The following is an 18,698-nucleotide window of genomic DNA, read 5'->3' on the forward strand; positions in this document are numbered from 1 at the left end:
AGGTTGTCCAGCCCGGGAGTGGTAGTGCCAGGCTGTGAGCCCTGATTTCCTCTCCCCTGTGTCCTGAGCTGGGCCCAGAGACATAGATATGGGGGGGGGGGTGGAGATCAGCTTAATTTGTAAAGAAGTCATTTCTTTAAACTTTCACTGAACTCTGGCACAGAAAAGATAAAAGATTGGGAGCAGGAGAGTGCACCTCAGATCTTTTTTTTTCTTTTCAGTTTTACTGAGGCATAATTGGCCTGTGAAACTCTGAGTTTGAGGTGTGCAGCGTAATGACTTGACTAACATTGCAAACTGGTGACCACAGTAAGTTTAGTTAACATTCATCACCTCGTATAGTTACACCTCGGAGAGTAACCTTATTGAGCCGCTAACTGCTTTGTCATCTGATGATTTTAAAGGCATAAATTAAAAGAGATGAGATGACAAAGGAAGCCCAATGTATTGAAATTGTTAACAAAATATTTTTTAAAACAGATTTTTATATAGTTTTAGGGTTTATAACACACTGCCAATGGACCTGGCGATGGGTCAAATAAATCCTGTCATTTCATGAGAATATTAAGTTTAAAGGAATTTGTGCGGTATCTATAAGCGATGCGATTTCTGGTGGTGACGAGCCTCACGGTTCTGTCCAGACTGCTGCCGTCTGCTGCCTCCCTTTAGAACGGAAAAAAAGACCCATTGCCTGTGGAAATGTGGGAAGTGGAGGATTAATGTTTTCTATTCAAATCCACAGCCTCCTTGAATCCTGTCCTAGGAGCCGCAGGATTCCCCCGCCACCAACAGTTGAAACTAAGGGACTCTCACAGGTGACTTCTCCAGTTGCTGTGTCTCGAAACCCTCGGAGGAGGTGACAGTTTAGGTGACGGGTGGGGTCCTCATGGTGGGATTAGTGCCTTTATAAGAAGAGACACCAGAGAACTTAGTGTGCGTGTCTCTCTGCCTCTCTGCTCCTTCTCTCTCCCTTTCCCGCCTCTCTGCGATTTCTCTGGGTTTCTCTCACGCTGTCTCTCTCTCCATTAATGTTCCTCAGGAAGGCAAAAAAACGGTGTTCAGTTGGTGATTATAAACACACCAACTTGACAGATGGTCACTAATGGTTGAAGCTGGTCTTGCCCTAAGCCTTTTTTATTCATGGATCTTCATTTTATTCATGGATATTCATAATATCAAAGCATCCGATCCAGGGGCTGTAGATCACACTCGCATTCAACAAGCCTTTGTGAGTGTGGCCTGTGTGTCACACTCGCTTCCAGGCACCGACAGTGCTCAGCGAACAGCGGAGGCAAAAATCCCTATTTGGGGGGAGTTGTCATTTTAGTGGGGGAAGCAGGCAATCAACAAGAGAATAAAGAGATATATATTTTTATATACTTATTTTAATTTATAGTTACATATGTAAAGGGCAGATAGTATCTTAAATCGTTCAAGCTTTGTGGGCCATGCAGTTTCTGTTGCAACTACTCAGTCTTCTGTCTTAGCATAGTATCAGCCACAGAGAAAATCTATAATGAATAGGCTTGGTTGGGTGACAACAAAACCTTCATTTACAAAACGGGTGGCTGTAGTTTACCGACTCCTGTGTTAGAAAATGATTAAAGTTCAGGAGAAAAATAAAGCAGTAGAGGGGTTGTGGATCATCAAGGTGAGAGGTTGCAGTTCTTCTAGTAAGACCTGAAAGGGGTGAGGGGAGCCGTGCATGTACCTAAGGGTAGAGAGACCGAAGCCAACGAGACAGCCAGTGCAAAGGCCCTGAGGCAGGAGTGAGCTTGGCATTTGTAAGAAGCAACAAGACAGCCCAAGTGGCTGGAAAGGAGTGAGTGAGGGCTAGAGGGAGCTGATGAGTCCAAGGAGGTGACAGACATCTCATAGGCAGAGAGACACTATAATGTATCATTCAAACCGGGACAGTTTTGAGAGTAAACGAGGAAAGGGGGACTCAAAAATATTTAACGGGCATTGCATAATCTATAATAGGTATAAACTGGGACATACAGCCTTCTTCATGGCCACTGTGGGGCTTTATCTCTTTCATAATAAAATCCACCCCATTTTTATCCTGTGTGCTGTGACATTGGGTGTTCTGAGCTGAGTTGGTTTTTTTTACATCCTCTATATTTTTTCTGAATGAACCATGCTAAAAAAAAATCAGAGGAAAATAAACCATAAAACAGAAAGCACTTAAGGATTTTACTGGGACTTAGCCATTAATTGGTTTGACGAGTGTTTATCGAGCGCTTGCTAAGCACCAGGCGCCACGATAGGCACCAGCAGTGCTGGAATGAATCAGTACCTCCCCTCTCCTTTAAAGCTCTCATGGGCCAATCATTATAAACATAAAGTGCTGTGTAAGTGCAGCCAATGGGTAAAATGGGGGGGGGGGGAATCAGCTTTGGACCAGAATAGCAGGTCTAGCCCCGGCCGTGCCATTCACAACCTTTGTGAACCAAGCAAATACACTGCCTCTCTCAGCCTCAGTTTCCCCATCCACAAGCTGTGGCAATTATGGGAATCAAGAGCTGTTTCTTCAGTGACTGTGGGTGTCCCGCCTGCCTCTCCATTCTCAGGAAAACAGCCTGATCATTGGAACATGGGATAAGTACATTTCCCTGTCATTAGTAGTATTTAAACAATCCAACCACAGAGACCTCAGGATTATGTGCATTCACCATGCAACCAACACTTAGTGAGCACCTACTGTGTACCAAGTCTTGTTCTGGGCACTGGGAAGCTGCATTTTCGGAAACAAAGAACCTGTAAGCAAGTAAATGCGTAAATCAGCAACCAATTTAAAGTGTGAAACATGCTGGAAAGACAATGAGATGCTTTGTTGTGCTGAAGGGAGGGGAAACCCTTTGTCGGGAAGTCTGGGAAGGCTTCTCTGAGAGGGAGCTCAGTGGAGCTTACAGAGGAGGAATCAGCCAAGCCAAGATCTAGGGAAAACTGGGCTCTAGGCAGAGGCTCAGAGAACCGAAGCACCTAGCTCATTGTAATCTTGAACTTTACCTTTTTGGGTACCAATTTCTCCATCAGACGTACAGAAAATATTCTTTTTTCTCACCTGCCTTATGAGATCCGTATAGGGGTCAGTGAGAAAGTGACATTTGAGGCATACCTGAAGGAGGTAAAGAAGCAAACTAAGGATATGCCAGGGTGTATCAGTCAGGAAAGCTAGGTTATGCTGCAGTAACAAACATCACCCAGAGTCTCTGGTTCTAATAACAAATGTCTTTTCTTGCTCATGTGCTCTGTCCAGCACAAGTTGGCAGTGGAGGAAAAGGGAGCTGTGCTTAATGTAGTCACTTGGGACCTAGCTGATGATTGGAGCAGCCACCACATAGAACATTGGCATATGTTGTCCTAAAAGGAAAGAGAGCCCTGAAGGGTCCCACACTAACAGATCAATGTTCTGGTCCAAAAGTGACACAGGTGTTCCCACTCACTCCTCATTGGCCAGCACTTATTATGTGGCCCTCAGCCAACCACAGGAAGACCAGGAAGGGCCATCCAGCCACATTGGAAATATGTAGTGATGACACTAATGGGGAATAGCATTTCAGGCCATGGAACTCTCTTAAGCTTTTGGAAGAAAGACAAGACGATTCTTCACAGTATTATTAATGATTTTGAAAAGTGAGCAAGTTTTCCAACCCCTTCCTCCTCCCTGCACCCAGACTCATGCACAGCCCACCCTGAACTGCCCAAATAGATGAGACACAGAAGGGGAGGCTGTGTCCCCCACATTCTCTGCTATCACAGAATGGCCATAGCAGCTCCAGTCTTTCCATTTGGAAATATATTTCCCAGTTTGCTTCTGAGCAAACCCCAACGAAAGCCCACCTCCTACTTAAAAATGGTACCCAACCTTCTGCCAACTTCTTCTCCATCAGTTGTTGGACCCAGAGCATTGAAGTGAATCATTTGGGCTAGACTTGAAGTAAAATAAACATTCAGGAAACCCCACAGGTAATAAGTGAGGAGATTGATGGATTTTCACAAACTGGGCCCACCTGTGTGACCAGCGTCCAGACCAGGAAACAGCACCTTCTCAGACTCAGAAGCCCCCTTCCTGCCCCCACCCCAGCTGATACCTTCCCCAAAGGGTGCCTCATTTGGGCCTCAAGCATTGTCAACTAGTTTGCCTACTTTTATATTTCGCAGAAGTGGAATCTTACATATATCCTCTTTTCTGTCTGGTTTCCTGTGCTTGGCAACTCTGCAGTTTCACACGATGGGTGGCAGGCAGTTGCTGCAAATATTCCACTTCTCCTCTCTCCTGTTGATAATTCAGATGGTCCCCAGTTCAGGGTGACCTGAGGATCACTCGTGCCTTTGGCATGTGCGGGTTCACACCCCCAGGAGTGGAATTTCCAGGTGGTGGTGAACAGGATTAATTTCAGTAGAAATTCCCAACTCATTTTTTAGAATGGTTGTACTATGAATTATGGGTTGAATTGTGTCCCCCACAAAAAAAAATTCATATGTTGAAGCCCTAATGCCCCAGTGCATCAGAATATGACCTTATTTGAAAATGGGGTCATTGCTGAAGTAATTAGTTATGTTAGGTCCTTAGGGCGAGTTCTAATCCAATATAACTGGTGTCCTTATAAAATGGGGAAATTGGGACACAGACATGCACATGGGGAGAACATCATGTGAAAATGAAGGCAGAGATCACAGTGATGCCTCTACAAGCCAAAGGACGCCGATTGTCAGCAAACCCCCAGGTACCAGGGGAGAGGCCTGGCAGATTCTCCCTCACGCCCGGAAGGAACCAACCCTGCCAACACCTTGAGCTTGGGCTTCTGGCCTCCAGCACTGTGAGGCAATAAATGTCTATTGTTTTATGCTGCCCAGCTTGTGGTTCTCTGTTAGCAGCCACAGGAAACTCACCCACCCTGTTACCCCCCCACCAGCAGCCTGTGAGGGTCCGGGTCTGCCACAGACCCACCTGACAATAGAGGACCAATGATGCTTTTAATTACTGATCACACTGCTCTCTGATGATTGATCGGCAATGCTTTCAAGAAAAGATCTTAATCAAAAGACGGAAAATGTGAACAGTACTATGAATGGAGCCACTTTAAAGTGGAGCCGGAGCTGCCAAGCCAGAGGAAGTGCCTTGCAGGTCGTAGTCCTCAGCCCTTGGAATGTTAAAGGTGGCAAATGGCCTTTGGACTGGGCCTAAGCAACCTTGTTTTCCTGAAGAACTGTTTGCAAAGATGACAAGAAAACAGATATTATGACGACTGGACTGAAGTCTTCTAGGAAACTTTATAGTGCCTCTTTTCCTACATAAGACAGAAAATATCATCTCTCTCCCACCAAACTTCGAGGTAACTATACCACACAGCAGACCCAGTGAACACTTCTATCCCTTCTATCAAGATTGAAGGATTTACAACAAAAAGGGGGGATTTGTAGCCCAGCCCCTTGCAATTTTAATGCCCCTAGTATTTTTGGCAGCTAGAATTAAATAATTAAATTCTTGATTAGAATATAGGTATAGGCTTTAACTAAATGTTTCGATTGCTTCAGTTGTCACATAGCTTGTAGTCAAAGACTACGAAAGCATGTTAGTCATGTTTAGAAGGGCTGCCTATAAAGCAGGTTTCAGGAGAAATGTTTGAAAGTGCTCTTTGCCTGAGAAAATAGAAAAATATAAGTAGGTGAGCACAAAACAATGAGAGCTAAAACAATGGCGATAATCACAAGATGTCTAGTTTCTGCTTTAAAGGTAACATCGTTCACGCAGAATTATGAGATATTTTACAGAATCTCGGTTCTTCAGTGCAGCACCCTTGTTCTCACAATGCAATTTTGTGTGGCTGATGTACTGTTTCTTTGTCAAGCAGAAGATCAATCCAGGGCCAAAGGAGAATTTATAAGTTTGTTTTGCAGAAGGAGTAAATGCTTTTCAGCAAGTTGCAACCAGCTGCTGATGCCCAGGAATCTAATATGCAAAAGCCTTATCAATGACTAAAGAAACACAGACTTCTCTCAGGTCCCTGGAACTTCCCCTCCCCTAGCTGCATAAAAACTGCCTACTTTTGCTTTTGGGGGGTGAATTTGAGAGGTCTTGCTCTCCAGTCCTCTCTCTTTGGCTAAATCGAATAAACCTTTCTCTGTTGCCCAGCACCAGCGTCTCTACATTTTGGCCTCCTAGCACATCTGGTACATGAACCTGAATTTTGGGAGGTGATTCGGTAACAACCTGGCAATGTCAGTCTTTCTCTTTTTTTTAATTTACAGAAACTTAATATACATCTAGTTATTCACAGGGAAATGTAGTGCTGCTGGGCTGGCAGCAGCCTCACAAGGCAGCTACTAGAGTGAATATACACAGGTGCATCTCTCTGTAAGAGCAAACTCCCCAATCTGACAATTCCCCAAATTGAACCCAAGACAGATTGGGGAGGGTCTGGGCACCCTGTAGAAATGTTGCCCCTTCTATAAGCTTGCCTCCTTTACACAGCAGCTCTTTGAAATAGGATTCCACATATAAAGTGCCTATTGACACTTCTGCAGAAAGACATTTACTCCAGGAAAGAGAGGGAACAGTCATTTTCTCCCTATGGAAAGTTCTTCCCTGTGTATCAGTGGTTCTCAGTTCAGCCCTGGCAGCACATCAGAATACTTAAGAAGATTAGACAGAGATGCATGACAGTCCCAAAGTGGAAATAACCGATGTCCATCATGAGACTGGATAAGCAGGTGGCAGCCCATCCATGCAATGCAATAGGAACAAGCTACTGATTCGCACTTGAAAGCATTATGCTGAGTGGAAGCAGCCAGCACGAGGATTTGCACAGTGTGATGCCATTCATATGAAACTCTAGAGGAAGCAAAACTAATATACACAGACAGAAAGCAAAGTAGTCAGCGCCTAGGTCTGGAGGTGGAGACTGGCTGCAAGGGGCATGAGGGATGCTTTGTGGTGATGGATATGTGGCTACATGTTGTAAAGGTTTGTCAGAACGCACTGAAGTGTACACTTTAAATTATACCTCAGTAAAGTTGATTTTTTAAGTGTAGATGTAGGACCCACCAGAGACTAGTTATCAAATTCTCTGGGTTGGGGCCTGGCCATCCGTATTACTTGGAGGTTCTCCAGGTGGTAATTATTTGCAGCCAGAGATGTTAACGACTTAGTGTTTCTCATGTTAGCCTTTCTGCTGGGCAACAGCAACACTGAATGTGTTTTTGAAGGTGAGCTTTTAAAGCCACTGTGGGAGCCCCACATTCTGCAGACGCTGCAGAGCTGGTGACCCACCAGCAGGCTCCCCCTCCTCTGGCTGCTGAAGCTGAGGCTTCCCCAGCACAGAGGTTAAGTCCACAGGTTCTGGGGCCTGGCCGCCTGGTTCAGATCCCTCATTCACTGTCTAGCTCTGTGACCTTGGGCTGGCGATTTCGTCTTTCTGGGCTTCATTTTCCTCAATTGCAAAATGGGCATGATGATAATACAGAGGTATCATGAGGATTAAATGATTAAATGAGCTACTACACAGTAAGTACTCTGTAAGTGCTGGATTTCTCTCTCTCTCTCTCTCCCTCTCTCTCTCTCCCTCTCTCTCTCTCCCTCTCTCTCTCCTTGATTTTCTTCCGCTCCTCTTTCTTCCTTCTTGCCAGTGTTCTCCATATCAGAGAAGAATGTTCTATTTGTGGACTCCTCCCTCCTTGAAAATTGAGCTGGGCGCTTCCAGGAATTTTTTGCGGTTGGCATTGAGGAAGCAGAAAATACAGGAGGGGAACCCTCGAGGAGAAGGCTCACGACCCTGCTGTCTGACTTGGTGATTTAAACTGGCTGTCAGGCCCTGCCGTCGTGCACCTATTCTAAGGGGAGAGTGACTGTGTCAGGAACAAAGGAAGGAACCAGGGGTTCATTTCTTCATTTCGACCAGTTTTATTTTTCCTTCTTTTTGAGGCTCCTGAGTGTCATGCTGGTTTCCAGGTCCTATGTGGACTACACGGTTAGGAGGGAGCTTTGTCCTTCCAGTGGTACCTCTGGGGTTCCCCCCGCCGATGGATCCTGTGCTCCATTTACCTCTCTGGGCTGCCAGAGAACCAGGACTCCCCCTACCCACACCTGCCTGGTCAGACCTGATCCCACTCAGTGTTCACCTGCCTTCCCTCCTTCCCTCCCACAGAGCAACGATGCCTCAGGGAACACTTGGAACTGGTTGTACTTCATCCCCCTCATCATCATCGGCTCCTTTTTTATGCTGAACCTCGTGCTGGGTGTGCTGTCAGGGTAAGTCATTGCTGCTCCCCCATCCCACTCTCCCTTGTCGTCTTCTTCCCTTGCCTTGGGTTAGCCAGACAGCTTTAGCAGGCCATGTACAGGTGGGTCGGTTGTGCATCGCTGGGGGAACCCAGGAAAGGGACTCATGGGGCCTGAAATCGAGCCCGGACTTGACTCATCACATCGTGTCCCTAGCATTGAGCTGCCTCTTCCCAGGGAAAGGGGAGCTTCTTTCCAGTGCTGACCTCCCATTCAGAAGGTTTTCCCAAATTTTTCAGACCCACAACCCACCACACAAGAAAATTCTATAGAACTTTACTTTCTGTGATTTACATTTAAAAAAACCAATAGGTTGGGTTTCTCCTTCCTCTGTTTTCCAAATATAAAATTATAGCCTACAGCCAAACATGCATTTTCATGATACATATTGTTTCCTAGCCCCAGGATTGATTTTTTTTGGCTTAATCATAAATGAGTTTCCTTTTTCTTACCAATAAGAAGTCCAGGGACTGGCTTGGTGGCTCCAGTTCCTTCTGGGTTTCTACTCTGACATCTTTATCAGAGACTTTCAATTTTATGGCTGCCTCACACTCACAAGATGTTCATCCCAAGTTCCAAACAGGAAGATGAAGGAGGGAAACAGGAAGGAATGGGGCCTATATCTGGGAAGCGAGGTTGCTGGAGAAACCATCAGCTCAGGTCTCATTGGCCTAACTTAAAACAGAGCTGAAAATATTCCTTAGCCAGGAGCACAGAGAATGAGAATGGAGTGCGCAGCCGGCAGTGGCTGGCATGGCATGGTTTATGGTTTTGCTTTTTTCTCCAGCTGGGCGCAATTGCTGGGAAATGTGGGATTCTGGCAGGTACCCACTCCTAGAATATCCTGGTTTTCCCCAGAAGACCTGATTCCACTTTTCGAAATCCTCTGCCCTCCAGAAACTTCTGAACCCCCCAATACACACACATGTGCACACGCTCCCTAAAATATCTAAAACAGCCAACCCTGGCTTTTTTGTGCTTTTTGTGCCTCTGCAGGGAGTTTGCCAAAGAGAGGGAGCGGGTGGAGAACCGGCGGGCTTTTCTGAAGCTGAGGAGGCAGCAACAGATTGAACGAGAGCTCAACGGGTACATGGAGTGGATCTCGAAAGCAGGTGAGGCCCTTTCATCCTGGGGCCCAAGCGTTGGCGCCCAGGCCTCAGAGCACAGAGTTGGACGTGCAGTTTGGAGTTGGACGAGGGAAGGGTTGTGATGGGAGGAGAAAGAGAGCTGAACTGGTAGTCCCAACTTTTAGTAACAAGAATCCAGAATAAGATAGTAAAACTTCCTGGAAAAGCCAGGGCAGGACATCACATAATGGTTGCAAGCTCTACAGCCAGACTTTGGTTTACATCCCAGCTCTGCCACCTCCCTGTACCTCAATTTCCTCAGCTATTAAACAAAGATAATGATACTACCCACCTCATCAGGCTGATTGGGAATTCAGTGACATAATCCAGGCTAAGTCACTTAGGAGGAGCAGTGCCTGACACACAATGAGCACATGTTTATTGGCTCGGCCATTCAAAAAACACTTAGTGGCACCCACTGTGTGCCAGGCACTAGTCTAAGCATTAAGGATATTGCAGTGAACAAAACAGACCAAATCCCTGCCCACAGAGCTCCTATATTCAGTGAGGGAGACAGAAAATAAACAAAGACATATAATGTTGGGTGTTGCCAAATGCTAAGAAGAAAACTACAGCAGGGTAGGAAGCAGAAAATGGTCAGAGGAGGCGGGGTTACCAGAGAGGGTCTCTCTGAGGAGGTGACATCTGAGCAGAGACCTAAAGAAAGTGAGAAGGAAGCATGTGGATGTCAAGAGGAGGGGTGTTCCAGGCAGAGGGAACAGCAAGTGCAAAGGCCCTGAGCTTTGAGCAGAGTTGAGTCATAACAAGGAAGCCAGTGTGGCTGGAGCAAAGTGAAAGGGAGAATGGCAGGAGAGGAAAGCAGGGAGGTGACAGGGCTGGGTCAGGCAAAGCCCTATAAACTGTGGTAAGGTTGGTTTTTATTTTGAGGGAAGTGGGGATCATTTGGCTATTACTATTTCTGCTGAAGTGAGGCTGTGAGTCAGAAGTAACTGAGCAGCACATCTCTGGCTGATTGAACTGTTGCCATCAGCAAAGGGAGGTGGTCGGGCAGACCCTTCTCCTTTCTGGTCCAAGGGAACCCATCCCCAGGAGAGTCCTCTGGACACTAGAGCTTAACTATGTGCTCTTCCTCCTCAGAAGAGGTGATCCTCGCCGAGGATGAAACTGACGGGGAGCAGAGGCATCCCTTTGATGGTAACTGTCCTGAACCTGGCTCTGGGTGGGTCCCAGGGAGATGGGGGAATAGGCTACTTAGTCCTAAGGGGCCTCCAGGGAATGGATGTCCAGGGTCCAAGTAATGTCAGGAACAAACAGGAGACTGAGTCAGGGTCAGGAAGATACGAGGAATGGCAGAAATCTCCTTCCTTGTGGGATTTCAGGATCTCGGCAGAGTTTGCATCTTCTCGCCCACCCTTTCTGCCTTAACCATGAGCCCAACTTCTGCTTTTTTCTCATCTGCACAATGGGCATGACCATAATATGAGGGTTACATTAATTCCTTCAAATAGAATGCCTAGAACAGTGCCCAGCTCAAGATCAGCACCCTGTTTTTGTTAAATTAAAATAATAATAATAATAATAATTTCATCAAGAATCCAGCTTACTGTTAAGGACACTAATCTTGTATGTTAGAAATTCAGCTAATGGAACAAGTTTTGATTGAAAATACCAGGAGTAAGAAGGAAGTAAAGGAGCTGGGACTCCATCCCGTAGGTTACAAACTGCATTTTACTATTTGTGAGAAAGGGAAGAGATTACCCTTGGGGGTGTCTGAGTCACTTCATTGGAAATTAATGCCTCAACTCATTGTGCCCTGGAGAGCTCTTGGGGGAGTAGAGACTAAATACTGAGCGAGGGTGGCCACAGTCCCAGCCTGCCTAGCAAGTACGCTAAAGTCAAGGGGTGGACTGTCTTCATAGGAGTCACTATATATCCAGTCCTGGGGCTCCCAGAGGGGATACAGTGGCTGAGATCCCAGACTTAGACTGAACCAGACTTGATTCTCACCTTTACCCCTTGAGCAAAGTGATGTGGCCTCCCTGAGCCCCAGTCTGCACATCTGTAAAATGGGCATACTGTTACTTCCACCAAACTGGATTGCCACAAGGGTTAAATCCCATGACACCTAGAACGTCCCTGGCAGAGCTCCTGGTCCCGAGGGCACACTCGGTTGATATCATTGCTATCGCAAAAAGGGTCACGTCTTTTTCTCTTGCCATGTTTCCATTGTTGGAGCTCTGCGGAGAGCCACCATAAAGAAGAGCAAGACAGACCTGCTCAACCCCGAGGAGGCTGAGGATCAGCTAGCCGACATTGCCTCTGTGGGTGAGTCGCTCCTGTTTACCGCTGATCGCCTGGGAGGTGGGAGCTGAGAGCTTGGGCACCGGGTTGCTTGGGTTTGGGTCTCAACTCTGCCCCTTTGCACCTATGTGTCCTGAAGGACAATGTGATGATGGGAATAATAGCGGTGCCTATCTTCTAATATTGCTGGGAGGATGAGACTAAATGATCCACAGTAAGCGTTTAGAACAGCACCTGGCAAATATAAGCTCCCAATAATGTTGCCTGACATTATTCATTCATTATTCATGATGATATTATTATGTATTCATTATTCATGATGATAATATTATTCATTAGGACTCATTAAGGGGCTGCTCTTGTTAGGTGCCCAGTTGTGAACAAGACAGAGACCATATCCCTCCCACGTGGAGCTTGCCATTTAGTGCAAGAAATAGATATTAAACAGATCATTACACAAATAAACCTGTCATAATAATGGCACTGCAGAGGAGACACCCTGGGCTTGGCCTGCCTTGGGAGAGTGAATGTGATCAGGGAAGCCTTCTTGGAGGAGGTGACATTGAAGCTGAGAACTAAAGGCTGGATAGGAGTTTGCCAGGGCAGTGAAAGCAGAGAGAAGCATGTAGAGGGCTGTGCTTAGACCGTTGCCGTTGGTTATGGCGAAGGGCAGAGTTTGAAGTGGGAGAGGACACTTACCCTTTTCCTGCTTACCCCTCTTCATTGAGACTGTGTTGCTTTTGACCTTCTCCAAAGAGAATATCTTAGTTTTTGAAATGGGTTTTAAAAATTCCAAGGGTGAACGAGGTGGTGGCAGAGCATCCAGGCAGAGGAGATAACACAGGACTCAGAAGGAAGAAAGCATTTGGGCTGGTGGGGGAACTGTGTGGCTGGAACAAGGGGAAGAAAGGATGGGAGAGGGAGGGGGGCGTGAAGAAGGAAAGGAAGGAGAGAATTTCATATATGCATATGTTTCTAATCCACTCGCACCAACTATTTTATATTCTGCTTTTCCCACTCGACCCTCGTTGTTCACCTTACCACTGAGTTTCGACAGAATTTCCATTGCAGTCTCGAACCCATAAGGGTGGCGGCACTAGAGCCGCTTCGCTGTGGCTCTGTGGCATGGTGTTGGGGCCGCTTCCTGTGCCTGCCCTTACGAGGAGCACCGCCGCGAACACTTATGTACAATTACTCCCCCACCCTTGGGGCGTGTTTCCTTGGGGATAATTACAGGATCAAAGATATTAACAGCTTTTCAACTCATTATACACAGAGCGCTTCTGAGTTTCAGAAACACTGAACCCATTTCTAAACCTGCCAAGCACCCATGCATTCACAGATTCCCCACCCCGTTTCCTTTCCTTTCCCAGTGAAGCCGGTTTGTAATGATACCTTAAAGTTTTCATTTGCATTTTTAATCTCTAGCCGGAACACTCTTTCCCTTAATGATGAACTAGTTATATTCCCACATCTGTCTCGTTCCTTCCAGCAAGTTCAAGGATTATGGTGCTCCATCAGTGCTCCTTGCATTTGATCAGTCAGGTCTGTCTGTTCTGTATGTTTTCCCAATTAGGTTGCCTCCATTTTTTTAACCTGTTTGTTATATTTTGATAGATAACCTTTTTTGTTCATTTATTAAATGCCAGGCACTGAAAAAAAATTGAGGTTCCCCAAGTCAGGACCTCCTCTATTAATAAGACTAGATACCTGCTTTTAATTAATAGGGAAATGGTTTTTTTCATCAGTCATTTGAAAACAGATGAAAAATGCTACTACCTGATGTCAGCAAGGATGTGAGCAGATGAACATTGTTGTATGCCATTGGCAGGAGTATAATTTGCAGTGTATGGTTTGGCATTATTTAAATAATTTGAAATTAATTAATTCTAGATGTTTATGTTCTTTGATCTAGCATTTCCACTTCAAAACATTTCTCCACGTATGCAGAGGACCTATGTACAGCTTCTTCTCCACGGCATTGTTTCTGGTGTTCAAAAAAGTAAAAACCAGAAACAACGCATGTGGCCAAAATTGGGAAGATAGTTAAAGATGTTATAGTATCTACATACAGAGGAATACTATGCAGCCAGGGAAAAGAATGGAGTTCTTTCTACTGGCATGGAAAGATGTTTGAAATATATTTACCAGTGTAAAAAGCAAGTTACATGACATTATGTAAAATGTACAATCCCATTTTAAGACAATATTAAGGAGTGTATTAATGTAAGAAATGTCCAAAGCTAGAGAATTTTATAAGAGTTTATTAGAGACAAATTGATGACATTGCCATGAAGCAAGACCTCAAATGCTCTGGAGAATGGCAGTTTGCAGCTTCTTTTATACATCTGAGATTCAGGAGGGAAATTAAGGAAGATTACATGAAAGTGATAGAAAACAAGGTGGGGATTGGATTCCAGGATAGTTAACAAGATTATGAGGGTGGTTATGCCTCTTAGGGATCTGAGAAAGATGTATTTCAAAGGTCTGTTAACCTAGATGCACAGAAACAATGGACAGGGCTTGCTTAAGACAAGATAAATCTTTTACTAAAACTATATGCCTGGGGTATGACTACCTTCTATGATCTGCCCTGGTGGGAATTTATGATCAGATCCCCCATGAGGTTGCTTTTGGTTAGATTTACTACAGTGCCCTTCTTGTCCACAAGAGTCAGATGTACTTAAAAGATGTGGAAATTGGAGGATTGTGAGGGATTCTCATGTTTTATGTGATATTTTTCTGGAATGTATGAATTAGTGGCATGTGTTACTTTTGAAATCAGAAAAGTATTTAGGTAAGTTTAAAGTTACATAAAAGCAATGGGGACTAATTAATTATAAGGAATCTCATGGCTCTACAGGGCGGGGAGGAATCTGTTTGGTGGAAAAGCAAAGAAAGCTTCTGAAGGAGGCATTTCTACACTCGGCTTTACATGGAATGGGGAGATTTTATTAGTTCTCTAGGGCTGCCATAAGAAAAAAAACACAGGCTGGGTGGTTTAAACAACAGAAACTTATTTTCTCACCATTTTGGAAGCTGGAGGTTTGAGACCAAGGCATCATCAGCAGGGTTGGTTTCTTCTTGGCGTAAGGATGGTCCTTTTCTCCCCGTGTCTTTACATCATCTTCCCTCTGTGTGCCTGTGTCCTAATCTCTTCCCATAGTATAGGGACACCAGTCGCACTGGATTAGAGCCCAACCTTATGACCTCATTTTAATTCAATTGCCTCTTTAAAGGCCTCGCCTACAAATACATCACATCGTGAGGTCCTGGGGGTTAGGACTTCAACACATGGTTTGGTGGGACACAGGTCAGCTCACAGCAGGGGGCGATCCAGGAACCCACTGGAGACAGTCACAGAGGGTTTGTCTGTGGGGGACCCTGCTCTCGAACGCGTGCCAACATACGAAACTCGCTACTTGGAGAACCCAGCTTTCAGGCTGGCATTTGATAAACGTGTCTAAAAGGACACGGAGAAACTGAAACACGAAGCTGTCAGACTGAATAAAACCTGATGGTGTCCTGCGGCACCTATTAAGAAAGCAGGTGACCTTCAGCTTTCTAAATGGATTCAAAAGGGCCAGTGACTTGGTCTCCTGGGACCACGTTTGCTAACCAGCAAACCCACCAAAAATCCTGTTTCTTTGCTGGTAAACACATTGTAAAGTGGCCTCATTTACAGTTGATGAATTTACAGAGCTTGAGTCATTTATAGGAAAAGTTGAGCTGAATAGAAGCTGCCATCACAGCAACATGTCTCTAGAAAAATCCGACTTTAATGATATAAGTTCCATGTGGGCTGAATTAGTTTCCTGGGGCTGCGGGCACCACGTACCATAAACTGGGAAGCTTAAAACAACAGAAATTTATTCTCTCACAGTTCTGGAGGCTGAAGTCCAAACTGAAGTCAAGGTGTTGGCAGGGCTGTGCTGGCTCTGAAGGCTCCAGGGGAGAATCTGTCCCATGCTTTTCTCTTAGCTTCTGGTGTTGTCAGTAATTCTTGGCAATCTTTGGTTTGTACATATGTCACTCCAATCTCTGCCTCTTTTGGTACATGGTCTTTCCCTGTGAGTCTCTGTGTCTCTTCTTCTCTTATAAGGACACTAGTCATTAGATTTAGAGCCCACTCTAATCGAGTCTGACCTTAATCTGCAAAGACCCTATTTCCAAATAAGGTCACATTGACAGGTCCCAGGGGTTAAGACTTCAACACATCTCTTTGAGGAACACAGTTCAACCCACAACTTAGGCAGCACCTATTTCCGTTTACAGAGAATTTTAAAGGCATCTAAATTGCCCCAAATCCCCCGATTAAGCCTTGATAGTGACATCCTGCTGCCCTCACCATGGAACTTTCCAGACTGGTACTAGCCTCCTCTGGTTCTTGACCCTTCGAATGTGACTTGTCTGAACTGAGATGTGTTTCAGAATAACATACCAGATTTGGAAAACTTAACACCCAAAAGAAAAAGTGTAAAATCTCTCTTTAATATATTTCTATGTTGATTCCATATTGAAATGATAATATTTTGGAAATATTGGGTTTCATAAAATATCTTATTAAAATTATTTTTAAAACCTAAGGATTTCTTACAATTATAGTTCCAGACCACAGAGAAAAAGTAGAGACAAGAATGTATAGAAAAACAGAGCATGGGTCAAAGTGAATATAAAATGGAATAAATATAGGTGACAGAACACAGCTAGTATGGGGACCTGGCACATAGTAGGTATTCAGTTCATAGTCACTTCCCTCTCCCTTCCTGATGAGTGGTATGCCTGTTGTGGGATATATCTCCAGGCCTGGTGATCAGGAAAGACTTCCTCCATGAATTGGCATGTGGACTGTCTTGATTTCAGCTCTTGGGGTTCAGTAGGAGACTTTAGGCCTAATAACCATTTTACACCAACATCATGCTAGGGTGTATTAACCCACTGATTCCTCCCAACAGCCCTGTGAGGTGGGAAGTGTGGTTGTGCCTGATTTACAGATGGAGGCACTAGAGTCCCAGGATGCAGGGTGACTCGCCCAAGGTCACTCACCTTGGTGATGGGGACAGGGTTTTTTGTGTGCTTTTTCAAATCACAAGCAAAAGTATATTTAGAGAGCCACAGAGGTAGAAGAAGTGAGCTGTAGAAGAAATGGACTCAGGAAACAAGTTACAGAGGCAAACGATGGGCCTTTGGAGCTTAGGAGAAAGAAAGGCAAAGAAAACCTGCCTGGGGGAAGGAAAGGGAGAAAGGCTTGCATGTGCTCCAGAGAGAGAAGTTGAGAGAGAGAGAGAGCTGGAGCCAGGTTTTCAGTATGACTCCAACAGGAGTGGAGGTCAGGAAGGCCCTGCTCACTGTAAGATCACTCTCTCCCTGTGAATATCCCTCCCTGACCCCTGAGACCTTTAGGAATCTCATTTCCCTTTGCCATGCCCTGTGGATGGATGCCTGTGGGTCCAGAAATACCCCAACTGGGAAGAGCCATGTGGAGCTTCCCTGGGTTCTCAAGTCCTATGAAGTCAAACAAATAATGGACATGAGGGGAGAGTTCAGCCCCGGCCCTGACCAGTTGCTGCCAGGTGGGAATGTGGCCCCTCCCCATGGTCATATGTTCCAGGAGTGAGTGCCTAGAACACGGGCTCTGAACTGACTCCGTACTTCTTAACAATCACCAGACCCCTCTCAGCCTCTGTTTCCTTGGCTGTAAAATGGGCTAATGTTAGTCCCTACTTCCTACAGTTGCAATGAGGAGCAAGCAGGTTCATGTCAAATGTGTCGTTCCCCTCCCCCACCCCATGCCTGGTGCCTACTAAATGTCCAATAAAGGTCAGCTATTTTCTGTCATGAGAAGCTGAAATCTATACTTTTATGGGAGACTCTCCGAGGTTTTAAATGTGGACCAATAATTTCAACTTTTACAAACTCAGGATAAACCAGTATGGTCCCTGGAGTGCCAACTCGCAACCTCTGTTTAGAATTTTGCTAATAGAAAGTGGAGCCCTACAAGATGTTTGCCTGGGGCATGCCTGGCTGTGGGATGGGATTGATGAACATGCTAGATGGATGGACAGGTGAATGGACAAATGAAGGAATGAAGGAGTGTGTGGATGAACAAATGAATAATGGACGGATAGATGAATGAATGAATGATAACAAATGAACAGATGGATGAATGAATGAGCAGAGGTGCACACTAATAAATGAATAAATAAATGTACTGATTAATGAACTAAGGAATGAATAAATGAGTGCACTAATGAATGAAAAAACTGATGACTAAATGAAATAATGAATGAACCAATGAAGAACAGTAAATAAACAAATGGGTGGGTGCAATTGAAGGTTTTCAAGCGGTATTTTAAAAGATAAAATAAACATCCAAACCTGACCTCTGACCTTCCCACCAAACCTGCCCCTCAGTGGATGGTAGCTCTATCCCTTTTGGCACTCAAGGTAACCTGGGCTCCTCCCTCTCTCTCACACCCACACTGATCCATCAGCAAATGTTGACATTTACCTGAAATAATATATCCCAAATCTGCCTACTCTTCATTCTTCTTAGCCATGACAGAGTCCAACCCCCATCATCATTTGCCTGGACTAGTGCAGAAGCCTCCTCCCTGGTCCCACAACTCCTGCCCATGCCCTCTACAATCTGTTCCTCTCACAGCAGCGGGAGGGCGCCTGTGAGTGCCTGGGTCAGGGCAGAACCTCAGAACAAAACCAGTTACTCCCTCAGCACACAAGGCCCTTCACAACCTGCCTTGTCACCTACCTACCTGTCCTCACCACCTCTTTCTCTTCTCAGCCACTCCACCCTGGCCATACTCGCCTCCTTATGCTGTTTCCCAAATATTTCAGGCAGATACATTCCTGTCTTGCTGTTTACTCAGCCTAAGATACTAACGTGACTTAGATTAATACCTTTACCTTGACCACTTGATTTAATACTGAAGCCTGCTCTGTGGTCCCTTCTGAAGCTCCCAGTCCCCTTATTCTGCTCTACTTTTTATTTTTTCCAAAGGACT

At 45.2% G+C, this 18,698-nt stretch overlaps 1 protein-coding gene across 1 annotated transcript in view; it reads left to right on the plus strand.

The window, feature by feature from the left end:
* CACNA1A (calcium voltage-gated channel subunit alpha1 A) overlaps positions 1 to 18,698 on the plus strand; it is a 163,898-nt gene that overhangs the window by 60,905 nt on the left and 84,295 nt on the right. Inside the window, exons 6-9 of the mRNA XM_087816760.1 lie at positions 8,154 to 8,257; positions 9,284 to 9,399; positions 10,513 to 10,575; positions 11,611 to 11,700. Of these exons, the coding sequence (XP_087672886.1) occupies positions 8,154 to 8,257; positions 9,284 to 9,399; positions 10,513 to 10,575; positions 11,611 to 11,700 (373 nt within the window). The remainder of the gene's footprint in view (positions 1 to 8,153; positions 8,258 to 9,283; positions 9,400 to 10,512; positions 10,576 to 11,610; positions 11,701 to 18,698) is intronic.

This window comes from Miniopterus natalensis, chromosome 4, assembly GCF_054644295.1.
Source record: "Miniopterus natalensis isolate mMinNat1 chromosome 4, mMinNat1.hap1, whole genome shotgun sequence".
Taxonomy (NCBI): Eukaryota; Metazoa; Chordata; class Mammalia; order Chiroptera; family Miniopteridae; genus Miniopterus; species Miniopterus natalensis.